We start from the raw sequence: 19,565 nt of genomic DNA, 5'->3' as shown, positions 1-19,565 counted from the left end.
TCTCTCTCTCTCTCTCTCTCTCTCTGTCTCTGTCTCTCTGTCTCTCCTCTCTCTGTCTCTGTCTGTCTGTCTGTCTCTCTCTCTGTCTCTCTCTCTGTCTCTCTCTCCCTCTTCCCCTCTCTCCCTCTCTCCTTCTCCCTCTTCAGACAGAGTTATATCAAATTCAGTTACACTGAAGTCAAAGGACTCGGCACATTCTCTCGTATTAGAAATTTGGGGCCAATACTGGTTTGGGTTTTTTTGAGGTAGGTTATGGCTTGGGCTTTGGTGTGACCAATTTTCTTTACTGGTCAATGGGAATTGGAACTAAGCTAAATGTCTAGGACTTTGGAATATATTTTTGGTGTTTATTTGGTATTTTTTTTACCATGTCCTGAGAATTCTGAACAAAATACCAAAACTCCCTTGGAAGGGTCTTGCACAGGAGGAGCTGGGAAGCCCCCTGCCCAACTCCTTATTGTCTCCTTCATTCAGAGCTCAGAAAGAGCTGAGATTCCCTCTTGAATTGGTCTTCCAGCTACTGACAGTGACAGAAAACTGATCCTGTCCCTCACTGGTCCATTGCAGTTGGCTAGAAGGTAGAATTAGTTGTAGATAAACCAAAGTGAAGTCAGCTGTAGTCAGGTTGCCCATGCTCTAATGGAAGTAGACAGTGGCATAGACAATTACAAACAGCAGCTTGAACCCTGCTTTGCTTTACTAGTGTAAATGAAGACGAAGGTGTTGGAGAAAGCTGTAGAGCCTAGCAGCCTAATGGGGGAGATGGGATGTGAACAACCAAGTACAGACAAGATACAGCCAGGAAAAAGCAGAGGCGGTCTCAGGGTGCAGGTCCTAAGATTCAAGAGGACCAGGAAAGGTTTCCTATACAAGGTTGGATTCTAGCTGAAACACAGAGCAGGCCAGGAGATAGACATGAGGAGGACAGCCAGCAAAAATGCCAGGAAGATGTTGGGAAAAGTCAGGAGATGGAGTGTGGTGTGTGAGGAATAGCAAAGAGCCCAGTGTCACTGGGCTGCACGGTGTTTGGAGGGGCAGTGGGGTGGTCAGATTTGAGGAGACTGGAAAACTAGGAAGGGGCCATGCACTTTGGGAAGGGCTGCAAAGGCCAAACAGAGGGTTTTCTGTTTGATCCTGGAGGCGAGCAGGAGCTGCTGGAGTTTTGAGTAGGAGGATGGCATGGTTAGCCTTGCACTTTCTTAAGAAGATCCATTTGACAGCTGCTCAGAGGATAAATTGGATTGGGGAGGAGCTTGAGGCAGGGAGTCCAACTAGAAGGCTTGGACCTGGGAGTGACAGTGTCTGAAGAAAGAAGGGGGCACACACGAGATGTCAGCAAGGCCGAAGCAGTAGGACTTGCTCATTGATTGGCTATGGAACGTGGGGGACTGGACAGATGGCACTGCCCTTCACAGTAGCAGAGGGAGAGGGAAGGTTTGGGGAGCAAGAGAACGAGCTTGGTTTGACATATCCATTAGGCAGCTGGGGATTAGATGTCTAGTGTTCTCGTGGAAAAAAAAAAGCAGTCACATTTGAAATGTTTGATTTGAAATTAGCTGAGGCTTCAAGGAAGCAGAGAAGAAATGTGCTCTTGTAGAGCCCCTAGTGGCTTGGCTGTATGGTACTTAGATCAAGCTCTGACTTCCCGTTCCTGCCACCTACCTGACCAGGGGCTGATGACTGAAGTGGAATTGGCTACTTTAAGAAAAAAATTTGGTGGAGGGGTACAGGAGAGACATTGGGTAAGCAAGGTAAAGGAAGGAAGGAACGAGGAAAGGAAGGAAAAGGGAAGGAGGGAAGGAAGGAAGGGAGGGAGGAAAGAAAGAAGGAAGGAGAAAAAAAGGAAGGAGGGAGGGAGGGAAGAGCATGCATGCATGTTCAGATTGGTATGCCTTCATTCTCACTTCCAGATCCTTTCATTTTTACCCTCAAGGTTGAAGTATGACCACTTAGGCCACTTCTTAAAAAGTCGCATGCTTTCAGGTATATGTGGCACATGGCCGAAAGCAAGCATCAGTTATAAAAAATCCATTCCCGTCTTTCAGTTAAAAAAATGATCACACACTCATCTTAGTAAAACCATAATCAGCTAAATATACAAAATGAGATGTAAAAATCTGAACTTAAAAGTTTTTGAATTTAATAAGGTTGAAGCAGTAGCCAGGACTGAGAGGACAGTGTTCTCACTGTTCTTTGTCTTATCAGACCGCATTTAGAGTCTCATGTTCACCTCCAGACACCACCTTTTTGGAAGGACATCAGTAATCTGGAGAGAATATGGAGATGGGCAACCAGGATAGTTAAGGGCCTTAAGGGTGGGCCGTATGAGCATCTAGGACTGAGAATGTTTAACTCAGAGAAGAAAAGAAGGGACAAAATATATTCATGCTGTGTCCATGTATTGAAAGGACCCTCAAGTGGCAGGAGGGATCAGATTTGATCTGCTTGGCCCCACTGGGTTGAGCCAGGGGCCATGGGGGGAGCAGTTGCAGAGAGGCCAGCTCAGGCCAATCAGGAAAAGCTTGACAGCAGTTAGTGTTTCAGAGTCGAAAGGGCTGCCCTAGGAGGAGGGGTGGTCTACATTTCTCTCTGCAAGCCTTCAAACAAAGGCAAGATGATTATCTGTTGGGTGGGGACTTTTGTTCTCAAGTTTTCTTTGATTCTTATATCACCTTCAATTCCTGACACCCCCCAAATAATTCAAAATAATTGAATCCTCCAACACCACAAAGAAAAAGTTAAGCAAAACCCAGCTGTGTCTGTCATCTGCCACATTCCATAGCTGTTGCCCCCACCTGCCTTTCCCAAAGTGGGTGTCACACAGGTTTTCTCCACTGCTATCCAAGCCCAGGCCCAGCTGAGTGCTGAAGGCCTTTTAGAGCTGGCTTCCTGAGGGTTGAAGGGGGCAGTTGGGGCAGTTGGGGCAGTAGGCATTGAGTCCCAGCTTCTTGTGCTTGCCTCACCTTACCCTGTTCCTCGAACCCGTGGATTGCTTACAGCTCTGACTTGCTCTGCCTTTGCACTCCAGGGGCAGAGAGGAGGGTCTTGGTCAGGTAGGGGGTCAGACTAGATGGCCCAGGAGGTCCCTCCCAGTTCTCAGGTGCTGCAGGATGCCAAACTACATGCAGGCTTGGGTTGCTTTTGGTGGGACTTTTCCCCCTAAAAATGATTTTTAAAGAAGTGATAGAGTCAGTGCATAACTTCCCATACTTCCCATTTTTATGGCACTGGAAGATTCCTTGCCTTTAATATATTAACTGTTGGACATGTAGGTTGTTGCCTAGACAGTTTGTTTTTCCAAATGGAGCAACTCTGAATTCTTTGTGGGGGGGGGCACTTTTGAGCTCTTTGAGCAATGACACTTTTGGGTCCACAGGTAGCATCACTTTTGTGCTTTTTTTTTGGCATTTGCTTAATGGTGCTCCGAAGGGAAATATGTACTGATAGGGAAACCGAGACAAAAGGGTGGGGGTGGATGGGAGGGAGGCTGGTGCTGGGTCCTGCCAGTGTTGTAAGATGGCATTTGGTTTGGTTTTCTCAAATGGACAAATCTGGCTTGTGATTGAGAGGAAATGTATAAGTCTTCAGAATATTTTTTAGAATTTGGATTTGACTAGAATTTAAAAAAAAATTTAGGCTATAGATGTTTGAGTAAGGAAAAATAATAGCTCTAGTTGTCTTGAGTCCTACTGAGTTTCAGCATTTCTCTGACTTAATTGATTTCTTTTTTCAGCCTTTCCCTGAGTTAAACAAAAAAGTGGTTTGAGTTCTCTATCCAACATTGTGCTGAGATATGAACATTTTCTTATATTCTTATGCAGTTTCTGACTTAACTGTGCTATCCCAATGTATACCAAGACATGCCCCCCACACGGCCATACACATGCACGCCCCCCACATACATACACGTGCATACAGAGACGCATGTGCACGCGCGCAAGCTCACATGCATGCTCACACACAAAGCATCACTGTCCCTTTTGTCTTCCCTGAACAGGTCTGTTTGGACAACTGTGTTGAGGTGGGGCGCATCGCCAATACCTACAACCTCACGGAAGTGGACAAATATGTGAACAACTTCATCCTGAAGAACTTCCCTGCCATCCTGAACAGCGGCGAGTTTGTGAAGCTCCCCTTCGAGCGGCTGGTCTTCGTGCTCTCCAGTAATGGCCTGAAGCACTGCACAGAGCTTGACCTCTTTAAGGCCGCCTGTCGCTGGCTGCGCTTGGACGACATGCGCATGGACTTCGCTAACAAACTGATGAATAACATTCGCTTTCCCCTGATGACACCACAAGATCTCATCAATTACGTGCAGACTGTGGACTTTATGAGAACGGACAATACTTGTGTGAACTTGCTCCTAGAAGCCAGCAACTACCAAATGATGCCCTACATGCAGCCCGTGATGCAGTCGGAGAGGACCGCCATCCGCTCCGACAGCACTCACCTGGTGACCTTGGGAGGCGTCCTGAGACAGCAGCTGGTGGTCAGCAAGGAGCTGAGAATGTATGATGAGAAATCCCATGAATGGAAATCTTTAGCCCCCATGGATGCTCCCCGATACCAGCATGGTGTTGCAGTCATTGGAAACTTCCTCTATGTCGTTGGTGGCCAGAGTAATTATGACACAAAAGGCAAAACAGCCGTTGACACCGTCTTCAGATACGATCCTCGTTACAATAAATGGATGCAAGTGTCATCACTGAACGAAAAGCGTACCTTCTTCCACCTGAGTGCCCTTAAGGGCCATCTGTATGCTGTGGGGGGCCGCAACGCAGCCGGGGAACTGGGTAAGTAGGTGTGGTGGACAAGGTAACTCTCCCTCAGCATTGATGTCCAGTTCTAATGGAACAAGAAGCAAAAGCACTGGCCTAGAGTTGCATTGTGGGAAATCCTTCTCTTTGAGAAGCTTCCAGAGATAATCTCTGTACTTTCCCTGGGGGTTGTGTTCAGCCCCTGGCTCCATTTCAGATGTAGCTGGAAAATCAGTCACTAGATTCCAAATGAATTTATTTGTCTTGCATAAGGTAGTTATAACTTGATTGGCAGAATTATTCCATGGTTACAGTTGCAGTTGTAATAGCAACTTGGTAGGAAATTGGGCCAGTTACCTCAGTTTCCATTTTTATATATCCCACCCCCCCCATACTTTCCAAATATTTTGTTAAACAGGTAAAATGAGTCATTTGAGTAGATTTTAGAAACATTACAATAAGAAAAAGATAAGCTCCAAAACAGATGAAATAGAAGATGTTTGCTGGGCACCATGATATACTTCATATGATGCACAGCCTTCTGACCCACTCAGACCAAACTTGGGCTGCCGGCTCGAGGCTGGCCTTGTATATTCTACTTGATTATGTTGCTAACTTTTTTTCTTTCTAAGCCATGATTGCTTGCGATTACAGTTTAATGTATTTGTGCTTTGGTTGCCTGTAATTAAGTATACAAGGTGTAATTTTCTTATTCTAAATCAAATTGGAGTAAGAAGGCTTCACAAAAAGGAAATCAGGAAGACTGCAGCTCTTTGGTAAACTCAAAAGCCTGACCCCATAAAACAATTATTGATATTATAAATAAAAAAAATAAGAAAGAAAGAAAGAAAGAAAGAAAGAAAGAAAGAAAGAAAGAAAGAAAGAAAGAAAGAAAGAAAGAAAGAAAGAAAGAAAGAGAAAGAAAAGGAAAGGAGTCAGTGACAGGTATAAAAGTACATTGCCAATACTGTCTTGAGGAGTAAATTTTAGTAGTTAATGACTGTAGATACAGAACTGTTAGTTTTGTCTTAAACATTTGATTAGCGAACTGGGTTAGAATAAGGTACTGATGCCAACTTGATGGGCCAAGTCTCCATCCAGTGAGCCAGGCTGGGTTCACAGAGAAACAGTCTGAGCCCCAGCTTCCTGCTTCCCAAATACCTTTATTTGAAAAGGGCTTTGGACAGGGAACACATAGCCCAGTATGCCTCATTGCCAATGTCATTCTAGAAAAAGCCAGACCTGTGTAGACGAGGCTCAGGAGTGCCATTTTTTTTCTTGCATTATCTTGATTAGTTTCATGAGAGAAGTGTGTGTTAGTGGGCACAACTCTTTACGTGAGGAGAAGGATTTTTGCCATAAGTGCTGGCTCCCGTTCCATAGCCTCCTTCCTTGGCTGTCCTCTCCAAAGCCCTTTGAAATCAGCATAAGTTTGTTTGGTGACAGCCCCCTTGTAAGAGTGCCAGTGGCCCTTCCTCAAAACCAGCCTGTACTGCTCCTACTTTAGAGCAAATTCAAGGACTTGATGAAGTAAGTAATTCCTTTGGCGGAATCCTTTGAATTACTCATTTAGTGCTTCCCTATCTCTAAAAACAAGATGGAGGCTGGATGCCACAGCCAGTTCAATTCAGCAAACCATTAGTAAGTGCTTACTCTGTAAGAATAGCAATGATGCTTCTGCAAAGAAGGCAGCATTCTTCTCAAGGCACCACAGCTTGGAGTCTGCTGACATTACTTTGGTCTTTCAATGGGCACAGCATTTTGATTTTTCTCCTGAAGAATTCAAAAAGGCATCATTAAACCTTTCTCCCACATCTACACTCCAAGTACAGTCAGGTCACTTTGCTTGTTATTTCGGATCAAAATGATCGTTAATATGCAAATAGAATTTTATAACCTGCAAAACACCCTCCATATATTAGCCCATTTAGTGCCCCCCCAGCCCTGTAAAGTCAGTATGATGGGTATTATTATCCCCATTTTATAGCTCAGAAAGTGGGGTCTTGGGGACGCCAAGTGTACTACCTGTGGTCTCCCAACTAGTTGGTGTTAACAGTAAAATCGGAACCCAAGACTTCCCCCGAATTCTTTGTATACAACCATACTACTTTTCTTGTTACAAATTTAGGTGGTTTAGCTAAGTTACCTTTAAAAAGTCTCCATGTTAAAATGGTCTTTGTGTGCTTGAGAGCTTTTGAAGCCCAGGCCTTTGGTGAAATTTTCCCTGCCTGGGTTATAGTCATGTCCCTTATCATCTGTCCCAAGGCCTCTGCTCTCCTTCTCCTGAGGGTGTGCTTGGTGATGTCCGGCAGGCCAGGATCTCCAGTCAGCTGGAAAGGTCAGAGGCTGGGTCTTGAGCCCCATGACGTGGCCAGTGACAAGCACAGAGACCTACCCTCTGGGAAGGCTCCAGAAGTAATGATGGCGGCTCCCACTAGTTAGAGCTCTTTCCCTCAGCTCCACTAGCTACATTTGAATTCCCTCTTTTGTTTTTTTATGCACCTTTCTGCAAGTGGAAGCATTTCATTTGAGACTACGTGCCTTGTGCCTTCATCTTCACCAGTAGCCTGAGCCCCTAAATGCCAATTAGGGCCAATTGGAAGTTTAGGCAGAGGAGTGACGGCTCCAAGATTTGGGGGGACCCATTACTGGGAAGCAGCTACTGTGAGCAAATCCATGAGCAGGGCTAGGCTTTGGAAGGCTCAGGATGCCTGTCTAGCCTGCTTTAGGCAGGAATGTACATACTGGCTGAGGCCTTGTGCCCCTGTTCTCCTGGCACTGTGTATAGCAGGCTCTTGAATTGATTAATCTTCCCTTGAGTGAAATTGTTGATAAAACTCTTCCTTTCTCCAGAGCAACTTTGAGATCCAGGATGAATTATATACCAAGCTAATGCAATTACGTAGTGAAAATCATCCTCTATTTCCTCAAGAAGACGTAGACAGATGGGTTTTGTTTGTTCTGCGTGACTCATGTCAGCACCTCGTCTTTCTTTTCTAATTCCGTCTTTTCATGTGGATGTGTTTAGAGCTAAGTACAGAAAACAGAATCCTTTATCCACAAGACACAAGCAGGCAGACTTCTTTGCAAAGACTCAACTCACTTTTTTATAGGCAGCCAAGCGTGCTCATGACCTTACAGGCACATGTGCATGAAGTGACCTTGACTTGGACAATCTCCAGCATTATCATCCCTTTCCTCTGGCCTGGGTTACATACCTAACACCCAATCTATTTAAAACCTTGCTGATGACTCTCGTTGCAGTCCCACTTGTCCAGAGCATGAATTTGGCTCCCTGGGACGTGGAAGGCTCTCAGATACCCCCCACTCCTGTCTCCTGAGCAACATCAGAGACTGATCTGTTCCCTGAGAGAAAACTGCCTCTGTGGTTCCCTTGTGCCCCTTTTTATTCACCCTCTGACCCCAAACCAGAGCAGTGGAAAGTCCACGCAGCACATGGTGCTGGAGGCAAAGCTGCTTCTAAAGTGTGTGGCCACCCTCGCACAGACTCTGGATGGGGCTGGGCCCAGAGTGGAGCTTAATAAATGTGGGTTGAATTGAATTGGAAACTCCTCATGGAAATAAGGAAAAGTCTTATATTAGTGAGCCATCCTAGTTTTCCTGGGCCTGTCCTGACGTCTGGACACGCAGCTGGTCCCAAAGAAAGGGTTTGCCTTCCACGGCTTCCCAGGCAGGAGCTGGGGCCTGGCCTGGGAAATGATGAACCTCACCCGTGTAGACTTAGGAAAGGACAAGGCTTGGCGAAACTTGCTAGCACTCTGAGCTCGTATAAATGTGTATCATCATTTCCTCTCTTCACCAGGTCTCTGCAGAGGATTAGGAAAGGCCAGAGCCATGTCACAGCACAAAGCCCCTGGCTTCCTGGCCGGAAGTCCCAGTAGCTCCTGGGGAAGGTCTTTTCCTTTGACAACACTTAAAGTAGGAAACTTAGGGAACGTCAGGGCAGCATGCCTCCGTGAATGACTGCTGCTTTCTGACGTCTCACGTGTTCATGTAGCATAAGAGATCTGTCTTCTGTGGCGCTTTCTGAATTATAGACAGAGATGACAGCTTAGACCCCTGTTACTTCAGTTATAAGTTAATACAGCAGGCTTTGAAGACATGGAGTAGTTTAGTGAATACCACTGGATTTTCAAATAGATGTCTACTGAGATTCCTGATGACATATGAAGTGCTCCACTCTCCCTTATGGCTTTGGGCTCTCTTCACCAAATGGTGCCTTAGAACTGGGTCCAAGTCCCTCTTCCCTCCTCATCATTGTTGGAGGGGCTGCCAGCCCTTCTTGCCACCCTCTGCCCCCTCTTCCAAAGCCTTGGCTCTGAGCCTGCCTGGAGTCCCAGGGTCAGGCAGTCCTTGATGCCCCCCCCCCCTTCCAAGGAGGCCCATGCACTTGGAGGGGTTGGGTAAACAAGACACCTTAGAGATGTCCCCTGCGCTAGCCAGCCTGCCAACATGTCATCGTTGGATCACCCATGTAGTAGGATCACTGTCTCTGGCTCTTAGAGGTGGGTGTACAGGTGCCCCCTTGCCATGTGAGCACCGGAAAGACGAATGGGGAGCAGCCACATTGTGCCTCCCCCCTTCCGTGTGCTTGGCGCTAGACGCCTGTGCTCCTTTCCCCTGTAAGCTGCTGACACCAGGCGCCCTACATCAAGCTGACCGGTAAGTAGTGTCCCAGGAAAGAGCGCAAGGCTCCTTTTAATCAGGTGTATGGCCACATGGGGTTTAATAGGTCAAGGGAGTCATGTATAGAGAGAAACCAAAAGAAGTGAATGAAAATGATCCAGAGACTGAAAAAAATGACAGAGTTGGCTAGTTGACAGAAGAGAAGGTTGGGGGTGATGCCTCCCCTTTATCTTTTTCATATACAGTTGAGAAAGAGGTCTGTCAGCCACCTTGCAGATCCACGTAGTATTCAAGAGTGGGGACTGGGTGAGAGAGTGTAGCCTGATGTGCAGAACCCACTTGTCCCAATGGAGGCTCCATCTTGATCCCCCATCTACAATTCATCAGCATTCTTAGTATTGCTGGTGTCGATAATTGGCTCAGTCGATAACGTCCCCAGCTGCCTGAGTCTCAGGGAGTGCCTTACCCATGGTTAGAGAGACAGACAGATTGCATTTGAACCCAGGTTTTCCAGCATCTAGATTCCCTTCTCTCTCCACAAGGTCATCCTGCCTCTTTCTTTCTGGTATTAATATGACATTCATAATGATGTTGCCAGTGGTGGTAAGCGGCTGGCTATTCAGCCTCCATTCCCACTACAAACCAAACAAGAAGAAATACATCTAACTTGTGTCAGGATTGCTCTAGATTGGATGTAAGGAGGGGCTTTTCCGTACCAGTACAGGTCATAAAACTGTGTGGAATTTCTCCTCTTAGAAATCACAAAGTTCAGGACAGCACCAGGCATCTGGAACAGGATAGGTGAGAGCTACTTGTGGAGATGAACTCTGGCCTTCCCTTTCTGCCTTCTCTTGGGGGGTGGTCTTTCTGATCAAACTGCCTTTTTCACTTGTATAAACCAATCTCATTCATTTCTTGGCTAATGGTCATCAATATACTGGGCCCTTCTGTAAGCATAGCAAGAAGAGAGGATTCAGTGGACAGACCACTGGTCTTGGAGTCAGGGGGACCTGGCTAAGTCACTGTACCTCTCTGGGCCTCAGTTTCTCCTGTAAAATGAAATGACTGGACTGAGTGGCCTTTAAGGGCCCTTCCACCTCGAAGTCTATGCTCCTGTAACTCAGTGGCATTTGTTTTTATTAGATAGCCCAAAGGCAAGCTGTATAAAAGACAGTTGGGAGATAGACTGAAGAAACAGCAGCTGATGACGATAACATTCACTATTTGGTCTTCAAGGAGATGGCAGTTTGTACTTGGCCTTGGCCATGGAAATACCTTTCTATTCTTGGGCTGTTGGGCACAAAAAACGCTGCAGTTTAGTGAAGCAGCGAGGGTTGGAGGGCTGGGGGGAGGTAGGGCAGGGCTGGGCTGGGGTGGTGGCCAGGTGGGATGGTGGGCTGGGAGGTGGTTTGTAAGTCAGCAGGGCAGCCTCAGCTGGTGCTGCCATGGGTGTCCATCCCTGGGACCTTAGCATTACTCAGCCCACCTTAGAATGAGGTCTTTTGACCTAAGATTGGCTTGGTTGATTGACTCTCCTAACTGAACCATTCAATGTGCAATGGGGAGGCCAAATTCTACTTTCTAGGAAATTCTTATAGTGGGGTTCCAATGTGTGGTGGCATGATGTGTGTATGATGAAGGTCTGTGAACATTTGGACAAGGATTTCAAAGCCCTTAAAAAAGAATAAGGAAGCCAGTGGGGGTAGTCGAGTCAAGGCAAAAGGAAATCTCAACAACTAGGCCAGTGAATATGGCAGAGAGATCACTAGATGGCTCAGGGAGGGATCAGCATGTGAGCCTTTGGGGCAGGTGGTAAGGGGCTGCTAATAAGCCTCTACCATCCAGACACATATGATGGTCTTTTACCTGAGATGTCTTGTGACCTGACCCCTCTCTCCCTTATAAGCAAGTGACGTCTTGCTGCTTTGGGTCACAATGGTGCCCTGCCCCATCTCTCCTTTAGACCTGCTCATCTGCCTTGCCTGGAGACTTTTGAATGACTTGCTGTTCACTTCTCTCAAACATTTTGTGTTCAAGGGAAATCCATTATTGCAAGAGAATATACACTCGAATCATGCCCTTGACTTTGACATTTTAAGTTTTGCCTCTAATCATCTTCAAGTCATGAGCATACAGTTGGTTCCAAAGATAGGGTTAGTGATGTTTTAGATGCCCATGGACAAGCACTTAATTAAGTCCATATGTCCCTGGCATCCGTTTTGTAACCTGCATTTGGACTGAGCCAATAGGCTTTTGAAAGTGACCCCAGCCACCTTGAAAGCCTGTTTTCTATTGCTTAGCATCCAGTACTAGCTTAGTTAGGTGGAGATTGTCTAAGTAGGGGAACAGAGTTGAAGCCCTTTTTAACCCTAGTGATTTTTTAGGGGCCCCCCACAACCTCCATACATTTTTATACCAAGTACATAGGAGGAATGACAGTTTAAAATGGAAGTGACAAGACATGTAAATGAACAAATCTGGCCTTCCACACTATGTATTAGCTGTTGAAATAGAGCACTGAGCTGGGAGAATGCTGGGAACTCTCTTCTAGGTCCAGCACTTGGGTTAACTAGCCATATGACCCAAGAAAAGTCACTTAATCTCTCTGGGCCTCAGCTGGAAATGAGGAGGTTGGCCTAGGGGACCAGATGGTCTCCAAGGACTCTCCCAACTCAGTGAGTCTATCTAAATTATTCATGTAATTTCTGGCATTATCATAAGATCTTTTTCAAGGGACCTCTCATGCATAATGGATGGGTTTCTGATGTGTGTGTGTGTGTGACACCGTTATTCTCAGAAGAAATGACTTGATTGTGCGAGTTGAGGTTTTGAAAAGATCTTGTATTCTTCTCACACCAGCCACAGTGGAGTGTTACAACCCAAGGATGAACGAATGGAGCTATGTGGCCAAGATGAACGAGCCCCACTATGGCCATGCTGGTACCGTGTATGGAGGGATGATGTATATTTCAGGTAAAGTAAACAACACTCATCTGTAAGTGAGATTAATACAACATAGAGGTTTTGAAGAAAATGATACCACTAGCTCTCCATTCTCCATGCTCATTGGTAGCAGTGGTTGTACCCGTAGGCTGAGACAGTGGGCAAGCCAGTGATAATGTATCTGTGGTTTGGGAAGGTGTTTTATCTTTACTTTCAAATAGTTAGTCGTCTATGATTTGCTAACACTGGAAGCAAATGGTTTCATACTATAAATATCTGACTTAAAGGAAACATCAAAGTTTTCCAGTTCCCCGTTTCCCAGTTTACTTCTGCCCACCAAAAATAGACAGCATCCCCTCCCAGGCTGATATATACTACACACCAGGAAAGGGATACCCTCCTTCACTGGCCCAAGAGGGGATTTCTTTGATCTACAGGCTAGGCTTCTATTAAAAAGGCAGCAAACTAAACTCTTGTGTTGGTAAGGATTAGAGTCTGTCAGGGAAGGGACCTGTTAAGGATTTGGAAATAATATTTAGTGGAGACATTTCTCCCATTGATGACCAAGCGTTGACAGTAGAGACTTTCCCTCTCTAGCAGTGTAAATGAAATTGGACTATTTCGACTCCATTTCAAATACTCTCTACCAGGGGAAGAGTGTTAGCATTTCATGAAAAGCTTATTTAGTCATTGAGACTGCTGAGTGAAACAGGGGCTGGCAGTGATGCTGTTAGCCTTCAGCATCATTATAAGTGAGGCACTGTCAGGCCTACTCATCTCAGAGGGAAGGGACAAAAGGAAAAGGGGGAGAGACCTAAACTGAGAGAAAAAGAACAGATGTGCAGGGGATTGGTGAGTGGTCAGGTGTCCTCAGCAATGGCCCTGGTGGGAGGGGCACTGTAGTGCTGGCATCTTGCCTCTGCTACCTCCTACCTGGGGGACCCTAAGCAAGTTATTTGCCTAAATCTCGGATGTCAAACAGTAAAGTATATTGCCTTAGAAAACCACAAATTCCCATTAGCTATGTTATATTGCATTTTCCTGTGTTTTGTTAACTATTTCCCAATTACATTAGAATCTGGTTCACCCCCTAGGGCAAGTTCATCCCTCTGGCTTAGGTGGTACCTGAGCTTCCTTGAAGCCCCAAATCCTCTCCGCCTGGGTTGCCTTGGGGAACATTGATTTCTGCTGTGGGACCAAAGAGAGATGGGCCTTTCTTGACTCTGTTGCAGCCTCGTTGTCCCGTTACTGGTCCCTTTCCCCAGCCCAGACTCTGACACCAGCATTATAACTACAGGCTTCAATGTTAATGTTGGATTAAACTACTTAATAGAGGCACCTGACTCATTCTGTCCTTATCAGCCTCTTCCAAAAAGCCCTCCACCACGTCCCCAGTGGCACACTTACCGTGTCTGTGACAACTTATTTTCCCTTTGTGCATTAATCACCCAAGTTTCCCTTCTGAATGCTTTGAGGAGGGCCCTGTTCTCTTCATTCTGATGGGGTGGAGATTCGACTTGGAGCCTCTGAGGCCCAGACCGTCGTGGCGGTGGGCCCTGGTGCTTCATTTGGCCAGGTTTTCTTCCCCTTGCTGAAGGCTGCTGTCAGCCAGATAAGGCCAGATCAGGATATGGTCCTCACTGGGTACTCTTTGATTGAGCTGCAGCTAATTGTATCATGTGAGTCAGGCAGGCAAGGATCTAGAGAGACTAGTTAGAATCTGCAGTGGACTTGAAGGAGAGAACAGGGCATGATGGGCCCTGTGTTCTTGGTAGAATTGAAGCTTGCCAGGACCTCCTGGAGGAGCTGAAGATTGAATTGTTCTCTTAAAGAAAGAGCCCACTGAGAAATCCACTGCTCACCATGTTCAGCCCACATGGACTTGAAATGGGAGAGTTCCAAATGCTCCAGGTCCATCAGCATCAGCTCATTGAACCAGGACCTCAGGTTGTTTGGGTGACTGTAGGATTTTGTCACAGTGAATACATCGTTAGGACTTGGGTGCCCAACCTGCAGGATTAGGGCATGGCACAGCACTGACCCCTTCCTTAACCTCAAAAGCAGGCATGTACTAGGGATGGGATTGGTAAGGGAACTCTATAGGAGAAAGAAAAAGGGGCCATCCATATACAGCCCAGGCATGCTTTTTTGCCATGTGGTGTGGGTTGTTGGCTGGTGTTTGGGGTGAGAGGGCTGATTTGGGAATTGAGGTTAGTTTTTCTGGAAAAATTGAATGGGCTGTGTTTGAGGTAGGGAGCACTGAAGGGTATGCACATTACAGAGTAGTGGCTTTGGGGCCGAAAGGCTCAGTTACAGTGAGCCTGGCTGCCCTTCCTGCCACCACTTCCCAAAAAATGCTGCTCTGAGACATCTTCCAGGCCTTGGGCTGGCAAGTCTGTATGATAGAGTTTGCATGCCTGATCAGAGGGCATGCTTCTCGGCCTCTAGATGTGTGCATTTTCCATAACATGTCTTGGCACCTTTTGGCCTTGTGTTTGGGGCAGAGTTATCTAAGTGAAATGGAAAACCTGTCAGGATGGAGCCTTCTCTTCCCCAAGAGTTTCTCTGTAATTCATATGGCATCGTGAGAGCTGTGCTGAGCACTGCAAAGATAACAAAGGAATGTGAGAAGTTTACATGGCTGTCTCTAAGTGCACATGAAGGGTATCTGTGCATTGGCCCTCATGTGATGCTCAGTCGAGACTGCTAGGGAATCTTTGCCAGTCGCTATGCAGAAAGCACAGAGTAGGAAAGACTCGGTAGCCATGTGAGGCTACCAATGAGACGTGAGGGTTCTTAGAAACTACAGGTTATCAGAACCTGCTTTATTCCCACGGACCACACAGAAGTTCTTGGGTGCCTGGCAATGTTGTAGGGTCTCTGCATCTCCATTCTGTGCCTTACCCATCACTGTGTAACGAGGGAAATGGAAAAGGACTACGAGTTTGGCCTGAACGTGGCCTAAGCCTCTGCTGGTATGGTGTCCACAGGGTCCACAGGCATGAAGGTGGCTTGCTTTGTTGGCACTTGGCCTCTTCTGCAAGTGAAGTACAAGGGGAAAAGGAATGATTAACTGGAGACGTCCTTTAGGCCAGGTGCATGCTTGGCAGGATCTAGAGAGAATAAATCAATTATGTAGATAATAAAAAAGTACTACTAAATACCCTCGGGGGCTCTTCATCCACAGTGCAGCTCTCTAGGGCCCCACCCAAGGTCAATGAAAACAGCAACCTATTGGTCTCTTTGAGCTTGATCACAAAGTTAACTGTAGTCCACTGAGCTACCTCACCCCCTCTGCCAGCCCTTTCCAGGCTCTCCACTACCAAGAGCTAAACCCACATTTTAAACTACTAATGCCATTTAGCCTAGTGAGCCCTGAGGGCTCAAGGTTTATGCCAAACAAATAATATTAAAATAGAGTTCTTGTTAGTTGGAGTCTGGTTAATTGAGGTTTTCTTGCCCATGTACATTCATATGCTTTCTGAGGAATTGTCATTGTTTAGAGATTCTCGGGGTTGGCCACATTTTCTGAATGATTCTGTTTCAAATCTAAGGGAGATAAGTGAGCATTGTAGAAACCTCCTTCTCTAGCTTGAAAGAGCACCCAAATGCCAAGGTCCCAGCTTCCTTCTTGACATGCTGTTCTTGATTGTCTAGAAACATCTCCTTTGTCAGTGTTTCTCAGCTTCTTGTGGCCTACTCCGGTACTCAGGACAGAGTGCTTTCCCTCTGTGAATTTGTTTGGTCCCCACTCCTGAGCAATAGGGAGCTTCCCCTTCTGAGTGCTTTGAGCAGGGCTCTCTTCTCTTCATTATGATGGGGTGATGATTCTACTTGGAGCCTCTGAGGCCCAGACCTTCGTGGTGATGGGCCCTGGTGACCCACTTGACCACTGATGAAATTGACTGAGGTAAGGCCTTAGCCCAGTGTTTGCATTGCAGATGGTGCTCGGGTTAGGAGAAGGTAAAAAGGTCTTTGCAGTTGGCCTCCACTGATTGGCTCCAGATCTGTTTCTAAGCAGCTCATCTTCCTTTGTGGGAGCCTTGGAAGCTGCTGTGTCAGGAAAGGGCAGGAAGGGGCACATGTTGGTTTTCTTTCCCAAGATAAAATGCTAATTTCTTCCATTTGTGGCTGTAGAAACATCTCGAGTCCACGTTTTTAGGACCACTTTTCATACACTCTCATAATCCAATAAGCAGACCACACTTTGTCTCTGCTGCAACTGTTTGGCCTCATTTTCTATCAGGGTGGTGTAAGTGACTTGGGCTAGCAGAGAGATCACTGGCTTTGGAATTCAGAGTCCTGGGTTAAAATCCTTCCTTGGATGTTTCCTAGTTGTGTGCCCTTGGGTAAGGCACCTCACCTCCCTCACAGCCTGATTTCTCTCAGCACTCAGATGGATATGATAATGCTGATGTTCCCTGCCCAGCCCCTTAGGGTGACTCAGAAATGAATGCAGGTGTTCACAGTAGGCACAGCTTGTGCCCTCAATGCCTCTTTTTTTCACTCTTCAGGGGGAATTACTCATGACACTTTCCAAAAAGAGCTCATGTGCTTTGACCCAGACACAGACAAGTGGATTCAGAAAGCGCCCATGACCACAGTCCGAGGCCTGCACTGCATGTGCACCGTCGGAGAAAAGCTTTACGTGATTGGTGGAAACCACTTCAGAGGAACCAGTGATTATGATGACGTTCTCAGCTGTGAATACTATTCTCCAGCACTTGATCAGTGGACTCCCATTGCTGCCATGTTAAGAGGGCAGAGTGATGTCGGGGTTGCTGTGTTTGAAAATAAAATCTATGTGGTGGGCGGGTACTCTTGGAACAACCGCTGTATGGTAGAGATAGTGCAGAAGTATGATCCAGACAAGGATGAGTGGCACAAAGTTTTTGACCTCCCTGAATCTCTTGGCGGCATCCGAGCTTGCACCCTCACTGTTCTTCCTCCCGAAGACGCCGCAGAGTCCCCCTCTCGAGAGTCGCCTCTGGCAGCCCCTTAGAAGCCTCCCTGCAGCTTGTGGGCTGCCATCCTCTCTGGATCTGGGGCTGGGGATGCTCTTTCTCTTTCTGTTGTTGCTATTGTTCTTCAGTAGTATTTGTTAGGGCTCTCCTCCAGCACTTGGTCCCATGACTGGCAGACAACCAGCGCTGATGTTATTTGTGATGTTTGTTTATTGTAGAATGTTTATCTGTGGTTCACAGAAGCATCCTGAACGTGTATTCATCAGAGCCAAATGTTTAACCAATAAAAAGCAAAGTATTGTCTTTCAGCTGTTTCACTTGTGTGGATCCCCACTTTGTACATCTGTGGGGGGGTGGGGAGTGTGGGGTCAGCTTATGAGAAGCAGCCCAAGCAGTCACCTTGGCAGTGGGATGTTGTCGCTCATGTGTAACCACATTTTCCGTGCTTGAAGATGGGAAGGTGTTTGCTTCTGGCTTTTTGACTTTGAGGGAGGCCATCTGGATGAGCTTGCCTCCCTGTTCATAAAGTACTTTGGCCACGTCCCTCTCTCTCTTTCTCTCTCTTGCTCTTGCTCTCGCTCTCGCTCTCTTGCTCAGCCTGCCTGACCGGGTGGGGTATATTCCAACCATGGGAAGTTGCTTAGACGGACAAAAGAACTACTTGTAAAAACATACTTCTCGAAAGCAGTACGGCCTCATCCCCAAGGTCAGCCTCTGGGCTGACATCATGGGCATCAATGCCCACCTTTATTCATGTCAGCACAAATGTAAGACATTCTGTTTTAAAAATTGGATAGCACTTCAAATTAAATATAAAAAAATTAAATCTTCTTCTAAGAAGCAGTTTCCATTTATCCCAACCGATAATCCATGGGCAGCCAGTCCAGCCATATTGAATTTCAGGGCAGAAGGGCCAGAAGCATGTTCATCTGTCCTGGCCTCATTGTCCCTTCGGCCCCCATGAATCCTCCTTGTTCTCCTTGCCTGTTGACGTAACTTTACGTATTCTGTGTCCTTTCCACAGTCACTGTTAATAAGGTTATTTAGCACAAGATACATTTTGAGCAAGAGAGCTGCTTTTCTCTGTGAACTCTGACTTCCATGTTTTATCTTTTGTTCAATAAAACTTTTAATGTCATTGTGGTCTGAGGTACATCATTAATTATATGCCAGCATTACCATGAATGTGTGCACATGTGCATGAGAATGTGTGTGAGTATTGGGGGTGGAGAATGGTGGTAGGAGCTAGACTCATTTAGTCCAGAGTTCATCTCGGAGGAGGGCATATTGGGACATTCATTCAGGCAAAGAAAAGAAGACCCAGCCTACTCTTAAGGATCCAGAACATGCCACTGTATGGCTGTGCAGGGTGGATGTTTGGCAGTTCAGCTATTCTCCAGTCCTCCAGAAGAGCTCCCAACCAGCAGGAAGAGTAAATTTTTTTGGAGGGAAATTGGGGTTAAGTAACTTGCCCCAGGTCACATGGCTAGTGTGTGTGTGTGTGTGTGTGTGTGTGTGTGTGTGTGTGTGTGTAAGTGTCTGAGGCTGGATTTGAACTCAGGTCCTCCTGACTCCAGGGCTGGTGCTCTATTCACAGAGCAACCTAGCCGCCCCCAGGAAGAGTAAATTTAGACATTGAAAACAACTTCACCTCATCCAGGCCTTAAAGCTGGAGTGATTTTGCAGAACCAAACACGTAGGCATTTTTCTGGGATCCTTTAAGTACATTCTTGCCTGTTAGGAGGGGGATATATAAGAAGGCCAGCCCAATGATTCTCAGTGCAGATGTTTTTGCAGTTGGTTACTTGATTGGGTTAGACCCACATGTGGAAACTTGCTTTGAAGGTGGCCAGCTGGGATGGGTTCACAGGAGAGGTGGTGTAATTCTGAGCCAACTTGGACCTGTGATACAACCCCTTTGGAAAGGGGCTCTTAGCAATGCCAAAGTCAGGTGACCTCAAACTGGAGCAAAGCAGGATGAACTAAACAGTGAGTTTGTTAGGAAAGAAAAGTTTGAAAGACTGATCAGAAGGGCCAGGAAGATGGAGCCAGTTGCCCCTTGGGCAGAAGTTGGATCCCCTTAATTCACCTTCGCTTGCCCTAATGGCTTGGAGGACACAGAATCTGTTGGAAAAGAGGCCAATTTTCACACATGGATGGTCACATTCTCAGCATTCAGTGATTTTCCCTTTAACACGCGTGCGCACAGAGCATGTGTTGCTAAAAATAAGCAGTTAATGTGTCTGTAATTCAA

At 46.4% G+C, this 19,565-nt stretch overlaps 1 protein-coding gene across 8 annotated transcripts in view; it reads left to right on the top strand.

Moving 5' to 3' along the window:
* The window catches only part of KLHL13 (kelch like family member 13), a 159,019-nt gene extending 140,570 nt beyond the window's left edge, over positions 1–18,449 (top strand). For 7 of the 8 annotated variants that reach the window (XM_069065221.1, XM_069065222.1, XM_069065219.1 and 4 more), the window contains 4 exons: positions 3,998–4,793; positions 10,161–10,205; positions 12,264–12,377; positions 16,862–18,449. In XM_069065221.1, coding sequence (XP_068921322.1) covers positions 3,998–4,793; positions 10,161–10,205; positions 12,264–12,377; positions 16,862–17,349 — 1,443 coding nt within the window. In that variant the 3' untranslated portion in view covers positions 17,350–18,449. The remainder of the gene's footprint in view (positions 1–3,997; positions 4,794–10,160; positions 10,206–12,263; positions 12,378–16,861) is intronic. The other variant, XM_069065218.1, reaches the window with a different exon arrangement.
* Positions 18,450–19,565: the final 1,116 nt, after the last annotated feature.

Source organism: Petaurus breviceps, unplaced genomic scaffold (assembly GCF_028583685.1).
Source record: "Petaurus breviceps papuanus isolate PSGF00001 unplaced genomic scaffold, PetGlider_PUasm1.0 90681, whole genome shotgun sequence".
Taxonomy (NCBI): domain Eukaryota; kingdom Metazoa; phylum Chordata; class Mammalia; order Diprotodontia; family Petauridae; genus Petaurus; species Petaurus breviceps.
The sequence above is the reverse complement of the archived record's forward strand: the minus strand, read 5'-3'. Positions and strand labels throughout refer to the sequence as shown.